The 17,623-nt window shown below is 38.0% G+C and overlaps 1 protein-coding gene across 3 annotated transcripts in view; it reads right to left on the reverse strand.

Moving 5' to 3' along the window:
* Positions 1 to 6,186: 6,186 nt before the first annotated feature.
* Sp3 (Sp3 transcription factor) overlaps positions 6,187 to 17,623 on the reverse strand; it is a 47,344-nt gene continuing 35,907 nt past the window's right edge. For all 3 annotated transcript variants that reach the window (XM_052722707.1, XM_052722709.1, XM_052722708.1), the window contains 3 exons: positions 15,245 to 15,437; positions 9,825 to 10,021; positions 6,187 to 7,942 (listed from right to left, as the gene is read on the reverse strand). In XM_052722707.1, coding sequence (XP_052578667.1) covers positions 7,626 to 7,942; positions 9,825 to 10,021; positions 15,245 to 15,437 — 707 coding nt within the window. In that variant the 3' untranslated portion in view covers positions 6,187 to 7,625. The remainder of the gene's footprint in view (positions 7,943 to 9,824; positions 10,022 to 15,244; positions 15,438 to 17,623) is intronic.

Genomic DNA, 17,623 nt, shown 5'->3' on the forward strand with positions numbered 1-17,623 from the left:
TTAGCAACCTGCTGCTGCTGCTCTTTAAGAGTTCAGTGACAAGTATGCCTCCAGCTCTTCTGCAGCCTGACTGGAAACCTTAGGGAAGTGACGATCCTGTTCATTTCTGCCTGCTCTTCGCAACAAATTGAGGAACTTTAACTTGCAGACTGCTTTGCTAGTAGCTCTCAGGGTTGTGGGGAAAGCTTCCAGAACAAAAGAGTGATCACAGTGGATCAGAAACCGCAAAGCCAGCTTTGAGTCACGGTGCATGTGAAGACTTCCTGACGGCAGCAGCAGGGTGCCTCCTGTGGTATTTCTTCACATCGGGGTTGTCAAGAGATCTAGCAGTGGCAGGACGAGGGTCAAGCTCAGCACCAGTCCCCAGCACATTCTATGCCACTGGCCTCCTCCATGCTGGCGTGGTTGACTCTTCCCACCCAGCCCCTGCCTACCCCAACCCTAAGCTTTAATTCTAGAACACACAGCATGTCTCAATAACCCTTCCCTTGGTCGTCTATCAGAAAAGGAGCCGCCCCACAGAGCCCAAGTGACACACAAGTCTTTGGTTTGGGTGGTATTTACACCTACCGACCTTTCTACTTTGCATCTGCAGTATCTTGAACGGTAGAGTCTCTTTTCCTCTTTACCAGCTGATTAAAAAGCAGGTTTGGGACTATGTTGCCGCTTCCTAGTTTCCATTTCAGGGCTGACTCAGACTTCATTCAGCGTAGTTTAGATTTTGGCCAGTAACATAAACCCCAGAAGCCATTTTTTGGCATTGTTTCTTCCTGAATTTGGCCTATCAAGTAACCCTCAAGTTCAACACCAGAGTGTAAACAAGGAAGGCCCTCTGTTCTTTCTGTGTGAATGTCATAAAAGGTTTACTAGGTGTCCCCATGAACTGTGCCAAGCAAACAGCCCCAGGGCTACACTTAGGCTCTCCCGTGCTTGGGGGTAGACATTCCAGATGCCACATCTGTGGACACTTAGCAGGGTTATGCTATAACTCTTAAAGGATCATGTTCAAGGAGAGAGGGAAACAAAAACTAGCCTTTTCCTAACTTTTTAAATAAAGGGACTGTACTGTTATAATGAAGCAAGCACATTGAAACAAGAGACACCACACAGAATTTTGTTAAAACAGAAAGGTAATTATAGCCATGTCGTTAGTCTCTACCCAGAACATTTAGAAATCATTATCATTTTATCCTAAGTGCTGAGTATATAATATGCTCTCACATGTCAGCGGAAGGGATGTCATAAGCCCTAAAAATTCTATGAAGGGGACTATGATACTGGGGCTACTTTCTAGGACTAAGTCGTAATTCCCTACCTATTCCCTGAGCCAAGTCCACTCATCCCAGTGGATCAGATAAAGTTACACATGGATGAACTAAGTAGATAGTAGCCAATGAATCTCTGCTTTAGGCCTGTATGTTACATGCTTACTTTTTAATGATGTAACAGTCCTGACTGTTACTCTTTCTATGGATGAGAATGTTTCAAGAAGGTAAAATGTCCATAGAGTAGTATGGACTTAGGAGACAGAAAGTGAAAGTTGACATACTTTTCCTTCAGCACCCATTTTTTTTTAAAAAGGTGTGTATGTGTGTGTGTGTGTGTGTGTGTGTGTGTGTGTGTGTGTGTGTAGTGTTTTGCCTATATTTACATAGGTGCACCACATTGTCAATGCAGCAAGGCCTTAACAGGGTGCCGAAATCCCTGAAACGGCAATTACAGATTCTTGTGTGTATATATGTGGATGTTGGGAATCAAACCAGGGTCCTCTGCAAGAACAGCCAGTGCTCTTAACATCTCTTTTCCCTACAACTTTAAAAAACAAACAAAAAACCCCACCAGAATTGCTACATAAAATATACAGTTAAAACATGTTATTTGAAAGCGGATGACCCAGCTTTAATGTTTTTAAGGGCTGGAGATGTAGCTCAGTGGTAAAATACTTATGCAGTACACTCAAGGTTCTAAATTTGATAAATTAAGTGCCATTGGAAAATCTTGTTTTAGACAGGGTCTCACTGTTCAGTCCTGGTTGTCCTTGAACTCAGGTCTGTCTGCCTCTGCCTCCTGGGTACTAGGTTTGATAAAAGGCATGTCACAATCAGCCTGAAATATAGCTTAAAAAATACATATACTGTGGAGATTTGCTTTATACTCAAAAATGTCCTTAAAACTCTCATGAATGTTAAGAGGAAATTACTTAGTGGGTGATAGCATAATTTCACTTTCATTTTTATACTATTTGCCCAGTACAAGTGTTTCCCCAATAGTAAAATTCACCAATCAGCTCCTAACCGTTAAGACTATTCTGTCCTTGTCTCCACTCTTCCCACACTCTTTCTCCCACTCAACTACTCAGTGAGTAGGCAGCTTTACTGCCTAAGAGCAGCATCCTTTCTTTTCCTCATGTTCATCACCATCTCGACACCTTCTACAGTGCCTCAGAATCTCCTTGGCCTCTTCTGCCCACCCACCCCACCCCACCGCCAGCTCCTAGACTGGCTTATTCCAGTCTCAGAGTCTCCTTGGCCTCTTCTGCCCACCCCCAACCCCATCTCCTAGACTGGCTTATTCCAGTGTCTCAGAGTCTCCTTGGCCTCTTCTGCTAAACCCCCCCCCACCCCCCCCCCCCCCCCCGCCCCCAGCTGCTGGAGTGGCTTATTTCCCAAGTTTTAGTCCTCAGTTTAAGATTATGTGTTCAAAAATTCTAGACTTGGATCAATTTATTTTTTTCTGGGGAGCAGGAATAATGGATTTTTCCCCACAGCACTTTATAAATGCAACAAACACATATATAAATGATTTTATATGTAAATAAGGGCAAGGCAAGGGGCCAATCAATCACTTTAAACTTAACAATAAAGGTGAGCCACTAACATCAAATTCTATTCCTAGGGTATCAACGTTTTCCCGCTGTCACACCAGACTTACTATTCATTCACAGCAGTAAGTTTTAAGCACACTAGTCTATTTACACTGAAAGTATTTACCAACCTCATAAAATTTAAACTGTAGTAGTATATAATGTCAGCTTTTAAAACCAAAATTTCAAAATTCTAATCCAAATCAAATATAATGAAACAAAAACTTAAGAAATTTGAGGCAACTCTAGGATCTAAAATACAATTAGAATCTGAAGGGAATTCCTATTGCTCTTATCTCCCCCACAAAATACCATTTATTATAATTAGTTTTTATAATATTTTTGCTTTTTTTAATTGGGTTTTTTGGGGGGAGGGAGGCTTATAAAATTATACAATTGTCAGGTGGTGGTGGTGCACGCCTTTAATCCAAGCACTCAGGAGGAAGAGCCAGGAGGATCTCTGTGAATTCTAGGCCAGCCTGGTCCACAGAGCAAGATCCAGGACAGGCACCCAAACTACAGAGAAACCCTGTCTCAAAAAACCAAAAAGCATACAATCTTTCCAGGCAAGTTTTAAATATGTAAAATACAAGGAAAAGCTGCTACTATTTTCTTCCTATATAAAAACCTCTATGTTTTTCCTGCTGAATTTTAAATGAGTATAACAAAGGTTATATAACAATCTAAGGAGCTGCCAAAAAAAGAAAAACAAAACAAACAAAAACCCACATCTAGTCAAGGATGAAGCTAGTCAAATGGACTTTTAAAAATAGTTTCCAGGTGGCTAGATAGCTCAGCAGTTAAGAGCACTGGCTGTTTTTCCAGAGGACCCAGGTTTGATCCCCAGCACCCACACGTTGGCGTCCCAGGGGATCCAACAACCTCTTCTGGCCTCTTTGAGCACCAGGCATACAGGTGGTACAGACATACATGCAGACAAAACACCCAGACATATAAAACAAAAACAGTATTAAAACCTATGAAGTGGCCCAGAGGGTAGAGTGCTTTCCACAAAAGTCTGCCAACCCGAGCTTGAACTCTGGTGCCCACGTAAAAATGGACAAGAACCAACTCCACAATACTGTCCCCTGACCACTACTGTAGCCATGTGTCTGCACTCAGATTTTCCTTAAAAGTTTTGTAGCACAAACCAAGTATGGTGGAACTGATGTGTGATCCCAGTATAGGGGAGGCAGAGGCAAGAAGAGCAGCTCATCTCCAGGTACAACTTCAAGGGCAGTCTGGGCTAAATGAGGCTGTCTCAAAAACTAAAAATGCTTTCTAGGATTTCCTGATGGACAACACTGGTTAAGAACAATTTTTTTTTCTTTTTACTTAGGACTGCATGCACACAATTGTGACAGCATGTATGTGAAGTCGGGGACAGCTGTGCATCTCCCTCAACCTCTACATGGCTTCCAGGCCTAGACCTGACTCCGGTTGCCCGGTTTGTGTAGCAAGCACCTTTATGCACCGAGTCATCTTACTGGTCCCAAGGATTTAAAATATATTAAAACATTTTTACTATTTTGAAGGCCAAAGTTCTTTGTAGTATGTATACCTCCTTTTAAAGCATTGAGTGGTGTCTTCTTAGAGGCACAGTAGACATCTAGCTCAGTAGATGTACAATAGTAATTACTTGTATATAAATACAATGTGCACTAACTCTAGCTATTAAAAAAACTGGACAAGCTGGGTAGTGGAGGTGCATGCCTTTAATCCCAGCACTTGGCAGGCAGAGGTCAAAGTGAGTTCAAGGCTAGTCTCCAAAGCTACACAGAGAAACTCTGTCTCGAAAAACCAAAAAACTGGCCAAAACTATTACAGGGTGTACAGTGAGAAATATTCCTGTCCACTAATACAAATTTTATAACTACAGAACTTGACTTCAGAGCAATTCCTCAAATCCTGTTTCTAAAACATCCAACATTCAAAAATATAAAAACAGAAATACTTAACAATACTACACTAGAGTCAAATATTTTCACCTGTTAAGCAAAGGATCTGAAGTCCACAAACCCCTTTCAAGGTCATTAGCACATTTTTTCAGTGCATTTAGTTTCTACAATATGCTTGGGAATTCTTGGATCAACATGTTTTGAAACTCACTGTGAATCTTCAATTATGTAAAAACATCTTGGTGCTGGGAATAATTCAGTCAGCAAAGTGCTTACCACGTAAAACACCAGGTGTGGTAGTCCTCACACAACGGAGGTAGAACGCCCCCACCACCACCACCACCACCACCACCACCACCACATGAGGTTAGCTGGCCAGTCAGCCTAAACTAATTGGGAAGCTCTGAGGTTAACCTCCCCATACCCTCACCCCCGCCACACACACACACACACACACACACACACACACACACACACACACACACACACACACAAAACCTACCTTCTGATTCAGTAGATGTTTGGTTCAAGCAAGCAACCTCAACTTACCATCTTAATAGAAAATTATTCTAAAAATTATTTCAAATTCTGATCCTTGCCAGGCAGTGGTGGCACACACCTTTAATCCCAGCACTCAGGAGGCAGAGGCAGGCGATCTGAATTTTGAGGCCAGCCTGGTCTACAGAGTTCTAGAGTGAGTTCCAGGATAGCCAGGGCTGTTACACAGAGAAACCCTGTCTCAAAAAAACAAAAACACTGATCCTCAACCTCAAAGTATTAATTTCCATTAAATCAGTAGCAGTTCCTTTTTCACATCCTAAGTTTGAACCTCACTTAGAAAAACTGCCCACGATTACAGTGTGTGCCTAGAGTTGTGACCTACATACTGAAAATGACAATTAGCAGCATCAAGTTGGGCTTGGATAACAGGTGATGGAAACCACTAACCATTGTACACACGGAAGAAATATTCCACTGTCTCCTCCCATCCCTACCACCCTTCCTCTAGAGCCATCTGAGGCCCACACATATTCAAAACCGTTTGAATAGCTCCTGCCTGCCATGATTACCTCAGCTTGTCTATGTTATCATTTTCAGGTGTACGCATGTAAATTCAGAACTCTCATGAATCAAAATAGTTTGCAGTGCTTTGAAAAGGAAAATAAAAAGTAGTTTACAAAATGGTGTTGACAAAACTGATACAAATCAATGTGAGCTAAGAAGTTACTTTTTTTTCAAATTATATTTAATAAATTCATTTTTAAGAAAAATTAAATTGCCAGCACCTCTATACACCTCTTTTTAAGTAAATATATTTGTTTACAATCCCAGCCTCTGAAATCAAGAATCTTAGGCTAAAGAAAAATAAGAGACTTTCTTGTCCATACCACTGCAGTATTTTAAATCCACTGGACTACAACAAACTCAAAAGAAACAAAAATAGTGTTTTATTAACTACCACACTGTATAATACACTTTAAACGTACAATAAGGTAGCCTTTCAATCTGAGGTGGTCTCAAAGGTAACAAAGGAACAGAGCCCAACTTCTGGCAAGAGGTCAACTGCTGCAGTTAATAGGTCCATTGAGGAAAACTGTAGAGCTCTTACAAGACCAGCAATGTCATTTGATTTTGTACATTTTTAATTGAAAATATAAACAATAATTAAAAAATAAAAAGAAAATACAGCATAATAAAAAACATACATTTCTCAATTAAATGTATTGGATACATATAAATTTTAAGAAGCAAAAAAAGGAAAATGGTTGATATTTAAGTGCAGACTGACTATCTAGACAAAAAAATTTTAAAAATATCATAAAGCTTCTAGTTTCTATGACTAATATCCGTACGGTTGGAGTATCGTCACTGTGGAAGTGATTCTGTTACGTTTGCATATGTTATACTTTATTGGTAATTTACACAATGGCTTTTAAGGCCCTGGCAGACATGTTTTTTTGGAAACAAGATTGGATTTAAAAAAAAAAAAAAAAGAAAAGAAAAAAGAAAAAAAAAATCACTGCTAAGACGCAATATACCTTATTATTATTATTTTTTTGGTCCTCCAAACTTCAGGAAAAGGGGTAATTCACTAGAACATTTTCTTACCACCCAAATGCCTCAACCTACACATTTTAAACTTTTTAAAAACATCGGTTATATTGCCCAACTTCATTATTGAAAGAATATTAACAAGACATTATTTTGGCAAATTAAATCTTAAACATGGCTTTTCAACAGGATTTAAAAGGTGACTATCCCTAAAGGTCCATGTTAAAATGTAGTTTTCAAAATCTTACAAGAGTAATGCTTAAAATATTGTACAGTTAACCTAATTAAAATAATTAGCTTCAAAATGACAAATTGATAAGCTAAGTAAAGCCTACACTATGTAACATTTGCTTGGAAACTTGATTTGTCAGTTATGCATAATAAAAATTCCAGTCATCAAGAAAATTACAAAAATTTATCATAACATGATTTCTTTCACCCACCAACTTTTTTTTTATCTTACAATAGATAAATACCAACAGCTTCTCATTTTTACACTAAACCACACAGGATTGATGCATTTGGTTAGACTACCATTCGCATTGTTAAATTCAATTTTCTCTTTATATAACTTGGTAAAATTTCATTTCTTCTAGATTCCAAAAGTACCTACAAAACCCATGCAATTTTACCATTTTTAATATACTATGGAATATCATACAAAGTAAGGCATTTCAGTGTCATGTATAACCAAGTTACTGTCAATCCAAAAATTTTTGCACATCAATAAAAAGATATCTAAGAACTTAGGAACAATATTCTTCTCACTACTGTATAAAAATAACCACAATGAATAAGTATTTGTGTAATATTTACTCCATTGTCTCATTTCCAGAAACGGTGACAAGCTGTAAAGGTATTTCAGTGTTGGTAAGGATGTCTTGATTGCTGGTGGCAGAGGTATTGACAGTTCCTATCCCTGAAACAGACCCCTGTTGAATATTTGCAAGGATAAGTGTTGTTCCTCCTGCAGTAATCAAGGTATCATCTCTCCCAGCTTCCACAGATGCCAGCACTGTACTGCTAGAGTGAATAACTTTTTTATTTTGATGTGTTTTAATATGTTTGGCAAGGTGGTCACTTCTCATAAAACGTTTTGAACATTCTGGACAAACAAACTTCTTCTCACCTGTGAAGAAAAATTAAACTGCTTAGTTTTAAAATTCCACTTTTACAGATTAATTGATGGTCTCTCCTGAAACAGAAGGTCTAATAGACCTGTAGTAGTCTCATGAGCTGCCCCTCTAAGATTTCCCTTATGGAAATAATTCTACCCAAATATTTGGCGTTCTTCCCCCCAACCCAGCCCCCCCAAGACAGGGTCTCTCTGTGTCCTGGAACTCACTATGTAGATCAGGCTGGTCTTGAACTCAGAGACCTGCCTACCTGTCTCCCGAATGCTGGAATTAAATGTGTGTGCCAAGAATGCCCAACTCTATATCAAAGCTAAAGACATTATCTTAAGAGTTCGAGTTCCCTCTTTAATCTATACCCATTGGGGTGATCAAATAACCTACACATATTTGATCAGATATTTTCTTCTCCACCTACATTATTCATTTTCATGATCTACTGAGGACATTCCACTGGGAAAAATCTATTGGGGGCCATTTTAGGGTCTACACTCAAATCGCTTAATGTTATTATGTCTAGAACTTTCTCTCTTAAGCGTATTCAACACAAATTGTAATAGAAAGTCCTGCTACTCATACACTCTGCTAGTCTCACAGAGGTTCATCTCATCTATCTTTATACTCACAAGAAACAGAACTAAAGCAAGCAGAGCATCAATGTGCACACACTGTCTCACACGCCAATGTCATCTTCTATGACATTCTAAGCCAAATTAAGAGTTGTGAAGCAGAGACAACTTTATTTGCTTAACCTAATAGAAAACTGCAAGGAGCCAGACGGCAGCGGCACAGCGGCGCACGCCTTTAATCCCAGCACTAGGGAGGAAGAGCCAGGCGGATCTCTGTGAGTTCGAGGCCAGCTCTACAGAGCGAGATCCAGAACAGGCACCAAAACTACATAGAGAAACCTTGTCTTGAACATCCCCACCCCCCAAAAAAAGAAAACAAAACTGCAAGTAGTCCTAATGTATCAGACTTCAAAATTCATGTTGTTCATCTGACCATGCTTCTTCCTTCTAGACACTTCCTATAATGTCAACTTTCAATTCTTCAACACTGCACACAGAATGGTGAACACTTTGATCATTTAATTTTAGCAGAAGAAAATTACATTATATTATGTTAGACTTCTGTTTGAGTCTGCCCTACACCCGTCTCATACAATCACCACACCACATTATGTAAAAAGGAAAAAAGCCGACAATACCTCAATGAAATGCCTTTCCCTCACCTCAGATACTCAAACAGAAAAGATATCAGAATTTACCAGAAGAAAAAGATTCTGTTTATTTGCTAGTATAATAAGAAACAGCAACTAATTTTAAATATGTGAACAGAACAAACAGTAAAAATGTGCTTTAAGACATTCAACGGTCAATGAAAGCTAGCCCAAGAAAACATAAAATAAAAACTATTTCTCAGCCGGGCGGCGGTGGTGGCGCACGCCTTTAATCCCAGCACTCGGGAGGCAGAGGCAGGCGGATCTCTGTGAGTTCGAGGCCAGCCTGGGCTACCAAGTGAGTTCCAGGAGAGGCGCAAAGCTACACAGAGAAACCCTGTCTCGAAAAACCAAAAAAAAAAAAAAAAACTATTTCTCAAGAAAATCTATACTGGCTTGTTCTTTGGACTTTCAATTAGTATTACTGAGGGTGGATTTTTTTGATCTAATTAATCCATTTTAAAGATGTGATCAAGTAAGGTATGCTGAAAAAATGTCTAGTATGGTAGATAGCCTACGATTCATTTTGTCTGTTAAAAGCAACTATAGAATAGGGTTGCAGCTCAATGTATTTTGGGTATACACGTGGGTTCAATCCCTAACAAAGAGAAGAAGGGAGGGAGGGAGGGAAGAGGGGAAACCATAAAAATATTAATAACCTGTATGTGTTCTTCTGTGCCTTTGTAATTCATCACTTCGTGTAAATCTTTTGCCACAGAACATCCAGTTACAAATAAAAGGGCGCTCCCCAGAATGCCAACGTAGATGCGCTCTCAAATGTGAGGTTTTTCCATAGACTTTACCACATCCTGGTATATGACAAATGTGTTGCTTCTTCTTCCCAAGATTGGTACCTCTACAAAACACAGAATAATATACACTTATATCACAGCATTCAAAACCATTTATATCATATAGTCTCTTGAGTTTCAAAGAGAAGATACTATCACCAAGAGAACAATTAGAAGCCAAAACCATTTAGTCTACTTAAGTGAAAATTTATGTACTTTAAACATACAAATTTAATGCATTAATTTTATTCAAGAACTGACTGTTGTCCAATATAACTATGTTCAATAATGATGTAACTAAAAGGACACTTCATACACAAAGAATGTACAACAAAGCTATTAACTATCCCATCAGAATCGCTCGCAAATAGTATGCACAGGACCAATTCAATTAACAGTACAGGAAACTAGTTTTATTCAGTCATGATGTCAGATAATTTCATAATTTATTGTCCAAAGAATACTGTACAGAAACTCATCACAGGTACAATTAGAAGGCAGGTAGACAGCTTAAGTAGGTTTTAAATGAACATGACTTAAGAACATTTAAGTACTCGAATGGTCACACCCTGACATACACTGACTTAACTGAGATTCACATTTTTTTAAAAATCTAGCTAAAGCTACGTTCTTTACCCTCCTGGTATCGTAACAAATACAAATCTAAATTATCTTTACTGTTAAAATTCTCCCCCCATAAACCATGCAGACACCCAAAATTATTTACAAGCGATATAACAAAATACCATTCTCCACAGTGCAAACTCTTACATTACACTTAAGTATTTGATACAAAGGCCAGTTTGGGAGACGTGCTTAGATGAGTGAACAGAGGCATCTTAGTCTAAGCAAGGAGAAACCTTTTTGAATCCAGAAACAGTATTTCAATAGCATTAAGCACTACAAAAACATTTCTTGAGGACAAAAATTAGGACTGTCACTGAATATTTTTTTAAAGCATGACTTTTTTGGACATAATTATCAAAACCACACTGTATAAACTTTCAATGTTTCTCTAAGATTTAAAAACAAGGCACCTTTAACCCCTCCCCAACTCCCCTCCTCCCTCAATCTCAATCTCAGAGTGGCCTGTAAACCTTCCACAACTATAAATCCTCCTGTAGACAATATCCTAGCGTTTCTCCAATTTCCCCCACATTTATATTGTAATGTACTCACACTCAGTAGCATGTGAAATTGCCATAGGACAAACAGTGCTAAACGGTGCAGTGCTGGCTGTTAGATGCCATAGGTGTTCTGAACAGGGAGACATCAATGTGGGCTCCAGTAGTTAGAGAAGGCTTCGTGGAGGAGGTGGGTAGGATTTAGATAGAAAGGAGGGAAGGCATTCCAGGCAGAGGAATAGCATAAGTAAAGACAAGGAGGAATCATGCTGTTGTCTCAAGGGCAAGGATGTCATAATCTAAACATTCTAGTTCCTGCTCCAGTCCACCCCCAATCTCTAAGTCTCTTTAAAGAGCTGAGTCGAGAAAAACAGGTTTTTCCTGGCTTATTCTCAATGCCCAAGTCTTGTTTCCATTTAATTTAGCTTTTTAAAATTTGCTTTATTCTTAAACAGATCTAAGAGAAAGAACAATGTCTTTATTGGTATCAATATTGCGTTCACCATAGCAATTTCACAGGAAACCCAACTCAGTCCACTCATGACTTCACATTCCTTTGTTAAGGCTACCGCTTCGGTGAACTAATGTGATTTTATGAACTCAACAGTGTCATTTGACAAACTTAAAAACTTTAGCTTGTGAGTCCCAACAAAATACAGGACTAACAAATGAATAGTGACAAACAGGTTCTCAGAGGACTGAGAAAAATGGTAGGGAAACATCTTTTTTTTTTCTGTTGAATTATAAGGCAAATGAGGAAATAGTCGTTAAAACTGGGATATGCATCTAATCAAGTTGCATCAACTGTATTATAATTTAAGGTAAATGTTTAGCTTGCTGAGGTTCAAGTTAGTACTTAAGTTAATCAGACCCAAGGTAAGATCTAGATAGACAACATGTACTCATGGTCTATCCTATGAAGGAAGAGAAAGAGCTCTTAGAGTGTTTCCAACTTGAATACACTAATGTCCACTATATAACCCCATGTTAACTACCAATTTTAAATTTCTGCTCCCTAGTGCCTAAACTTGTGCCCAATAATTCAATGACAAGACAGCAACACAGAATAAATCCAAATTCTGGACAAAGTTAAGGAAAAGTTAAATAACCACAGCCTCTTTTGCTTATGGTGGCAGAAACACAAGCTGAAATGCTGACAAAACAGACTTTGTAAAATAATGAATTGATGCTTAATTCATGCAAAACCCATGTAACAATAATGCCTTCAGATCATTTTGTATTATTACAATTGTTTCTCCAACTATTCTCTAAAGACTGGTTCTGTTATATAAAGACTGGCTAACTGAAGCGTTTTAATTTTTTTAATTTAAATCTATTATTTTATATGTGAGTGCTTTTCCAGTGTGTATGTGTATGTCTGTGCAAACATGCAGTGCTCATGGAGGCCAGAAGGCGCTGGATCCCATGGGACTCCAGTTTGTAAGCTGGGAACCAAACCTCCATCCTCTGAAGAACAGCCAATGCTCTTAACTACTGAGACATCTCTCCAGCCCCTGAAATATTTTCTTTTATAGGTTGTTCAAAAAGTAAACAAAACAATTTTCTAAGGATGAATGAAATTAGTTTCCTAAAAATGCTTTCTTGCCCATTTAGAAAATGGTTAAGAAAAAAAAAAAGACCAACATTCTACTCTTTAAAAAAGAAGAGATTAAGTTGCAGAATGTTCTTAGATTTACTATTTATGCTAATGCTTCTAATAACTAGTTATTTCTATGAGTAAGCCTACTGCATAGAAACCTGTTGAATTCTGTTCAAATCAAGTCTAAAAAACTACTACTATCCTAAGAACCTTGATTTGTATTGCTTAGAATAAGTAAGCTACTAAAAAGAATGAAATTTTAAAAATGTCTGAGAACACATTACTTGCTATAATTTCTGGACTAGGTAAAACTTTCAGCATCTAGAAGACTGACTTCACTTTTGTGTTTGTTAGTTGTAAGTGAACTCCTTTACTCATAGTGCAGTGTGCAGACAAGCAACAGTAAGGGTAATGGAGAGAGAAAGTTCACAGAAATTAACAGTTCCATGAGACAGACAATTCACAAAATGAATTTTATAAAACTAACTACTGAATATGTTCAACCTCATCAAGCAATAAAACAAACTAAAATCAATGAACTATTTCTTGCCTATCAAACTTTTAAAAAAAAAAGTAAAAAGTAAGAGGTGGTCAGCACATGAGAACACAGCCATCCTGAGACAGTGCTGGTTTAAGTAGAAACGATACAGCTTTTTAGCAGACAATTCCATTGACCCAGCAATTCTATTTCTGCCAACATACACTAATGAGACAATCAGACAGATGTGCAAGGACGTATGTGTGAGGATTATGACAAATCCCAAACAAAGAAGAAAGTTAAATCATATACCCACATACAATGCTATACATAGATCAAAAGACGACACAGATCAGACTTGGAAATACAGCTACAAAAACTTACAAAACAAGACATAAACAAGAATAAGATGCTTCTACTTTAAAATATATGTAGTAGTGCACAAAAAAACTTACAGTGGTTAGATCTTGAGGTAGAATATGATTTTGTAGGGCTTTTTTGTGTTCTGAAATATTCCTCTACTTCCTCTTAGTTTTTGGGACATGTTAGTTTAGTAAATTAATTAAAAAATGGTTTTTAACTTTAAAGAGTAAGTGAAAGCTAAACACTGACCCCCATATAGATTTGATGAGTAACTTATCTTGAAAGTGCCTCTAAAATAGAGTAAATTTCAGAAAAGTTACTGACTATCCAGAATTCCACATTTATTATAAGCATCTATAGGTCAAGTTCAGAAGCAGATCCACTGAGTTAGCAATACAATATAAGGGTTAAGACTCGTTAATATATAAATGGGTTTGAAACCCAGTTGGACAGTTTTGGTTTCTGTTTTTTGTTTGTTTTCCTGGGAGACACAGTCTCACATTATAGCTCAGATTGGCCTCAAACTCTCAGAGTACTGGCAATTCTATCTCACTGAGAGTATGTGTGCATTTAAGCAATTCACTTATGTGTGCCATGTATGTGCCACTCATAAGAACATAGTAAGTTTTTGCATGTTAGAAGTTATCAGTCCCCTCCCCTTTTGGTGGTTTTGGAGCCTCACTAAAAGATATCTTTGTTCTAGTCATTATTGTTGTAAATGAACTGATCAAAGTAGAAATCAATTAATAGGACCAATCAGAGAGCTGACAGATAATCAAGTTTATAACCATGTGCATTTACATATACGGTTATACTGTTCAGCACATTTTGCATACTTAAAAGTAGTACATAGGAGAAAGGTATTACAGCCTTTCACAATAATGACTGGAGATTTGGTTAGCACAACATTATCATTCTGTCTTTGCTTTATATATTTCAAAGCTGGGCAAATAGATACTGTGACTACTGAATCTGGACAGAAATGTCATTATGAAATATAATCCTGCCCATCTAGTATTTTCCAACTGAATTGCATCTTGCTTGATACCAACATTGCTATCCAAGTTTTCTTTTTTGCTAACATTGGATCTTTGTCATCCCATCTTCAATAATACTGTACCAATCATTTGAAATATTTCTTATAATAACATCAGGATGGATTTTGTTGGTTTATTTTATAATCTAAATCTCTCTTAATAAGCTTGCTCTAGCTACATTTAAAGTAATTACCAACCATTTTTGCCTTAGTTTATCTTAAAAAAAAAAAAGAATGAGGTAAAATACTAACCATGTCACTTTCAAAAAAATAAGTCCCTATCATTAAGACGTTTCTTCCTCATTTCTGTTGAAAATGGAAGTATTTACACTTACCAACTATTTCTGAACTTCTTACTTTTATATACAGCATTCTCAAGCTACATTTTCTCTGTACTAGGCCAAACTCATCACTGGTTTGCAAACAGGCTAATAAACTGGGACCTATAAAAATTCAATCTGTTATATTCTTTTAAAGACTAAGCAATTTTAGTTGAAAAGGCCTTTAGATATGAAAATTTGTATATATTTTGTTGTCTAACTTCTGCCACTCATACAGTCACACACCCCCAAATGATCATGTGATGGATAACTGACCGTAATTGAGTGATATGGCATGCAGTATTCTAAAACTTAGGGTGATAGTAGTACTCCTTCAAACGACAACACATGGCTGATGTATGCGTACCTCCCACCACCTTCTTTACAGTTGGGACAGGTGCATGCTACCCTCCGAAGTCTTTTTCCTTCTTGATGTTGTTGGTCCCCTTCTTCATCTACCACTTGGACTCTTAAGTGTGTTAGGTCATTGGTATTCAATGTAGAATCACCACTGAGCTGCCACTCTTCAGGATCAGGCTCTTCTTCCTTGATCCTAATATCTAAAGATAAAAGGGGAGCAGCACACATATACATGAGATGCAGCCTACTGGCTTAAAAAGACAAACGTTAGTTTCAAACTTTTCTAAGTTAAAGTGAGTATATATGAGGAAAAAATGCAACTGTTTATAAGCATATTCATTTCCTTTGTAGTTTTTTTACCTGCAAAACAATCTATTTTAACAGACTTCGCAGAAGAGGGAATAAGGCAAGCAGCAGACCTTACATTTTTAAGGATCCAGTAAGAAAGGTAAAACTTCAAATACGTTGTTCAATTAGTTAACTAGGTACTGCAGGGCCAAATCTAGGGCCTCACAGCCCCCTCCCCCTCTTTCTCTTATAATGTTTTATTTTGAGATAAGTTATGATTAAGTTTCCCAGGCTGGTCCTACTCTTGGAACTTCCTGTCTCAGTATGCCAAACAGTTGAAATTTGAGGCCTGCAACAGCAGGTCCAATCACTCAATAAATTTAATAATGATCAATTTAGTCTGGAACATATTGTCTTTAATATCTTACAACTTGTAGCCATTCTATTTATAGGTACCATATGAATGTAAAGGAGTAATTCATATTCACAAGGCCAGGGATACACACACCTTAGTATGGTCAGTATAGTGTCCTGCTCAAGAGCTCGAGGATCTAAGTTCAGATCACCAATACCCTCATAAACGTTGGGCACTGCAGTACACTGAGGGGAACACGACGATGATAGAGAGCATACACCTGCATTAATCTGTACAGTAACATGCAAACTCAAGCTTTAAAGTCAACAATTACTGAAGTACTTATAATGGCTATGCTATGCAAGGGATGCACAGAAGTATGAGGCAGTTTATAGTTTATTATAAACCAGACTGGGCAGGCAAAATGAGTGTGGCATGATAAAAAGTGAATATAGCAAGAAGTCGTGCTATTTTCTTGGCCAAGACAAAGATCTCTATACATCAATAACGCATCATTTTCTAAATGAACCTATGACAACTACAGTTTTCTCAATCTAGAAAACTCATTTTAAAAGATAATGATGATGAGCCGGGCGGTGGTGACGTATGCCTTTAATCCCAGCACTCGGGAGGCAGAGGCAGGCGGATCTCTGTGAGTTCGAGGCCAGCCTGGGCTACCAAGTGAGTTCCAGGAAAGCCGCAAAGCTACACAGAGAAACCCTGTCTCAAAAAACCAAAAAAAAAAAAAAGATAATGATGATGAAAGTATCATATACATAAAATCTTTTATGGCAACAAAACAAAAAACAAACAAAAAACCCCCAAATTCCTGACAAATATATATGTAAACCTAAAAACCCTATTTTAGATCTCTGTTAATCACTAATACTTTGGGCAGAAATAACCTTGAAAATGAAGTATGTAGGGCTTGGATGTAGCTTGGTGGTAGAGTGCCCAAAATTTGGTTCCCAGAATCAGGAAACATAAAAACAAAATGTATATAATTTTACAGTAATGCAAACTTAATACATAAAAAATCTAGGGGAAAAATAAGAGAAAAGAATTCAGGCCTGAGCAGTAGGGTGGATATTAGTGCCAATAAATGACATGAGAACGACTGCAGGGGCTGGAGAGCCGGCTCAGTGGCTAACAGATTGTGGTTGCTTCTCCAGAGGAACCAGGTTTGGTTCCCTGTACCCACATGGTGGCTCCAACAGCCTAGACTCCCAATTACAGAGGATCCAATAGCCCCTTCTAGCCTCCAAGGGTACCTGCACTCACATGCACATACCCATATACAAATAAATAAAGATTTATTTTTAAGTACGTGTGTCTGTGTATGTACATGTGAATGCAGGTGCCCGTGTATGTCAACAACATTAGAACCCTGTGGAGCAGGCAGTTATTGTAACCACCTGACATGGGGACTGAGAATCTTTGAGTCCTTTGCAGCACTGAGCCATCATCAACACATGCACATAATTAAAAATAAAACAGTGAGCAAGAAAGCACTACTAACAACAAGCATAACTGGGTACATATTGTTATACACTTATGTAGTCTCCGATCTCTGGGGTGACTAAGGCAGGAGGTTCATAATCTAAAGGCAACTTGTTCTACAGAGCAAGACTGTCAAAACAAAACAAAAGGCTGAGGGATGGCTAAGACCTCTTAGCACCCACACCAGGCAGCTTACAACTGCTTGTGGTTGGAAGCCTCTGGCCGTTGTGGGTACCTGCAGCC

This window comes from Peromyscus californicus, unplaced genomic scaffold, assembly GCF_007827085.1.
Source record: "Peromyscus californicus insignis strain IS unplaced genomic scaffold, ASM782708v3 Scaffold_7__1_contigs__length_154581171, whole genome shotgun sequence".
NCBI classification, from domain to species: Eukaryota; Metazoa; Chordata; class Mammalia; order Rodentia; family Cricetidae; genus Peromyscus; species Peromyscus californicus.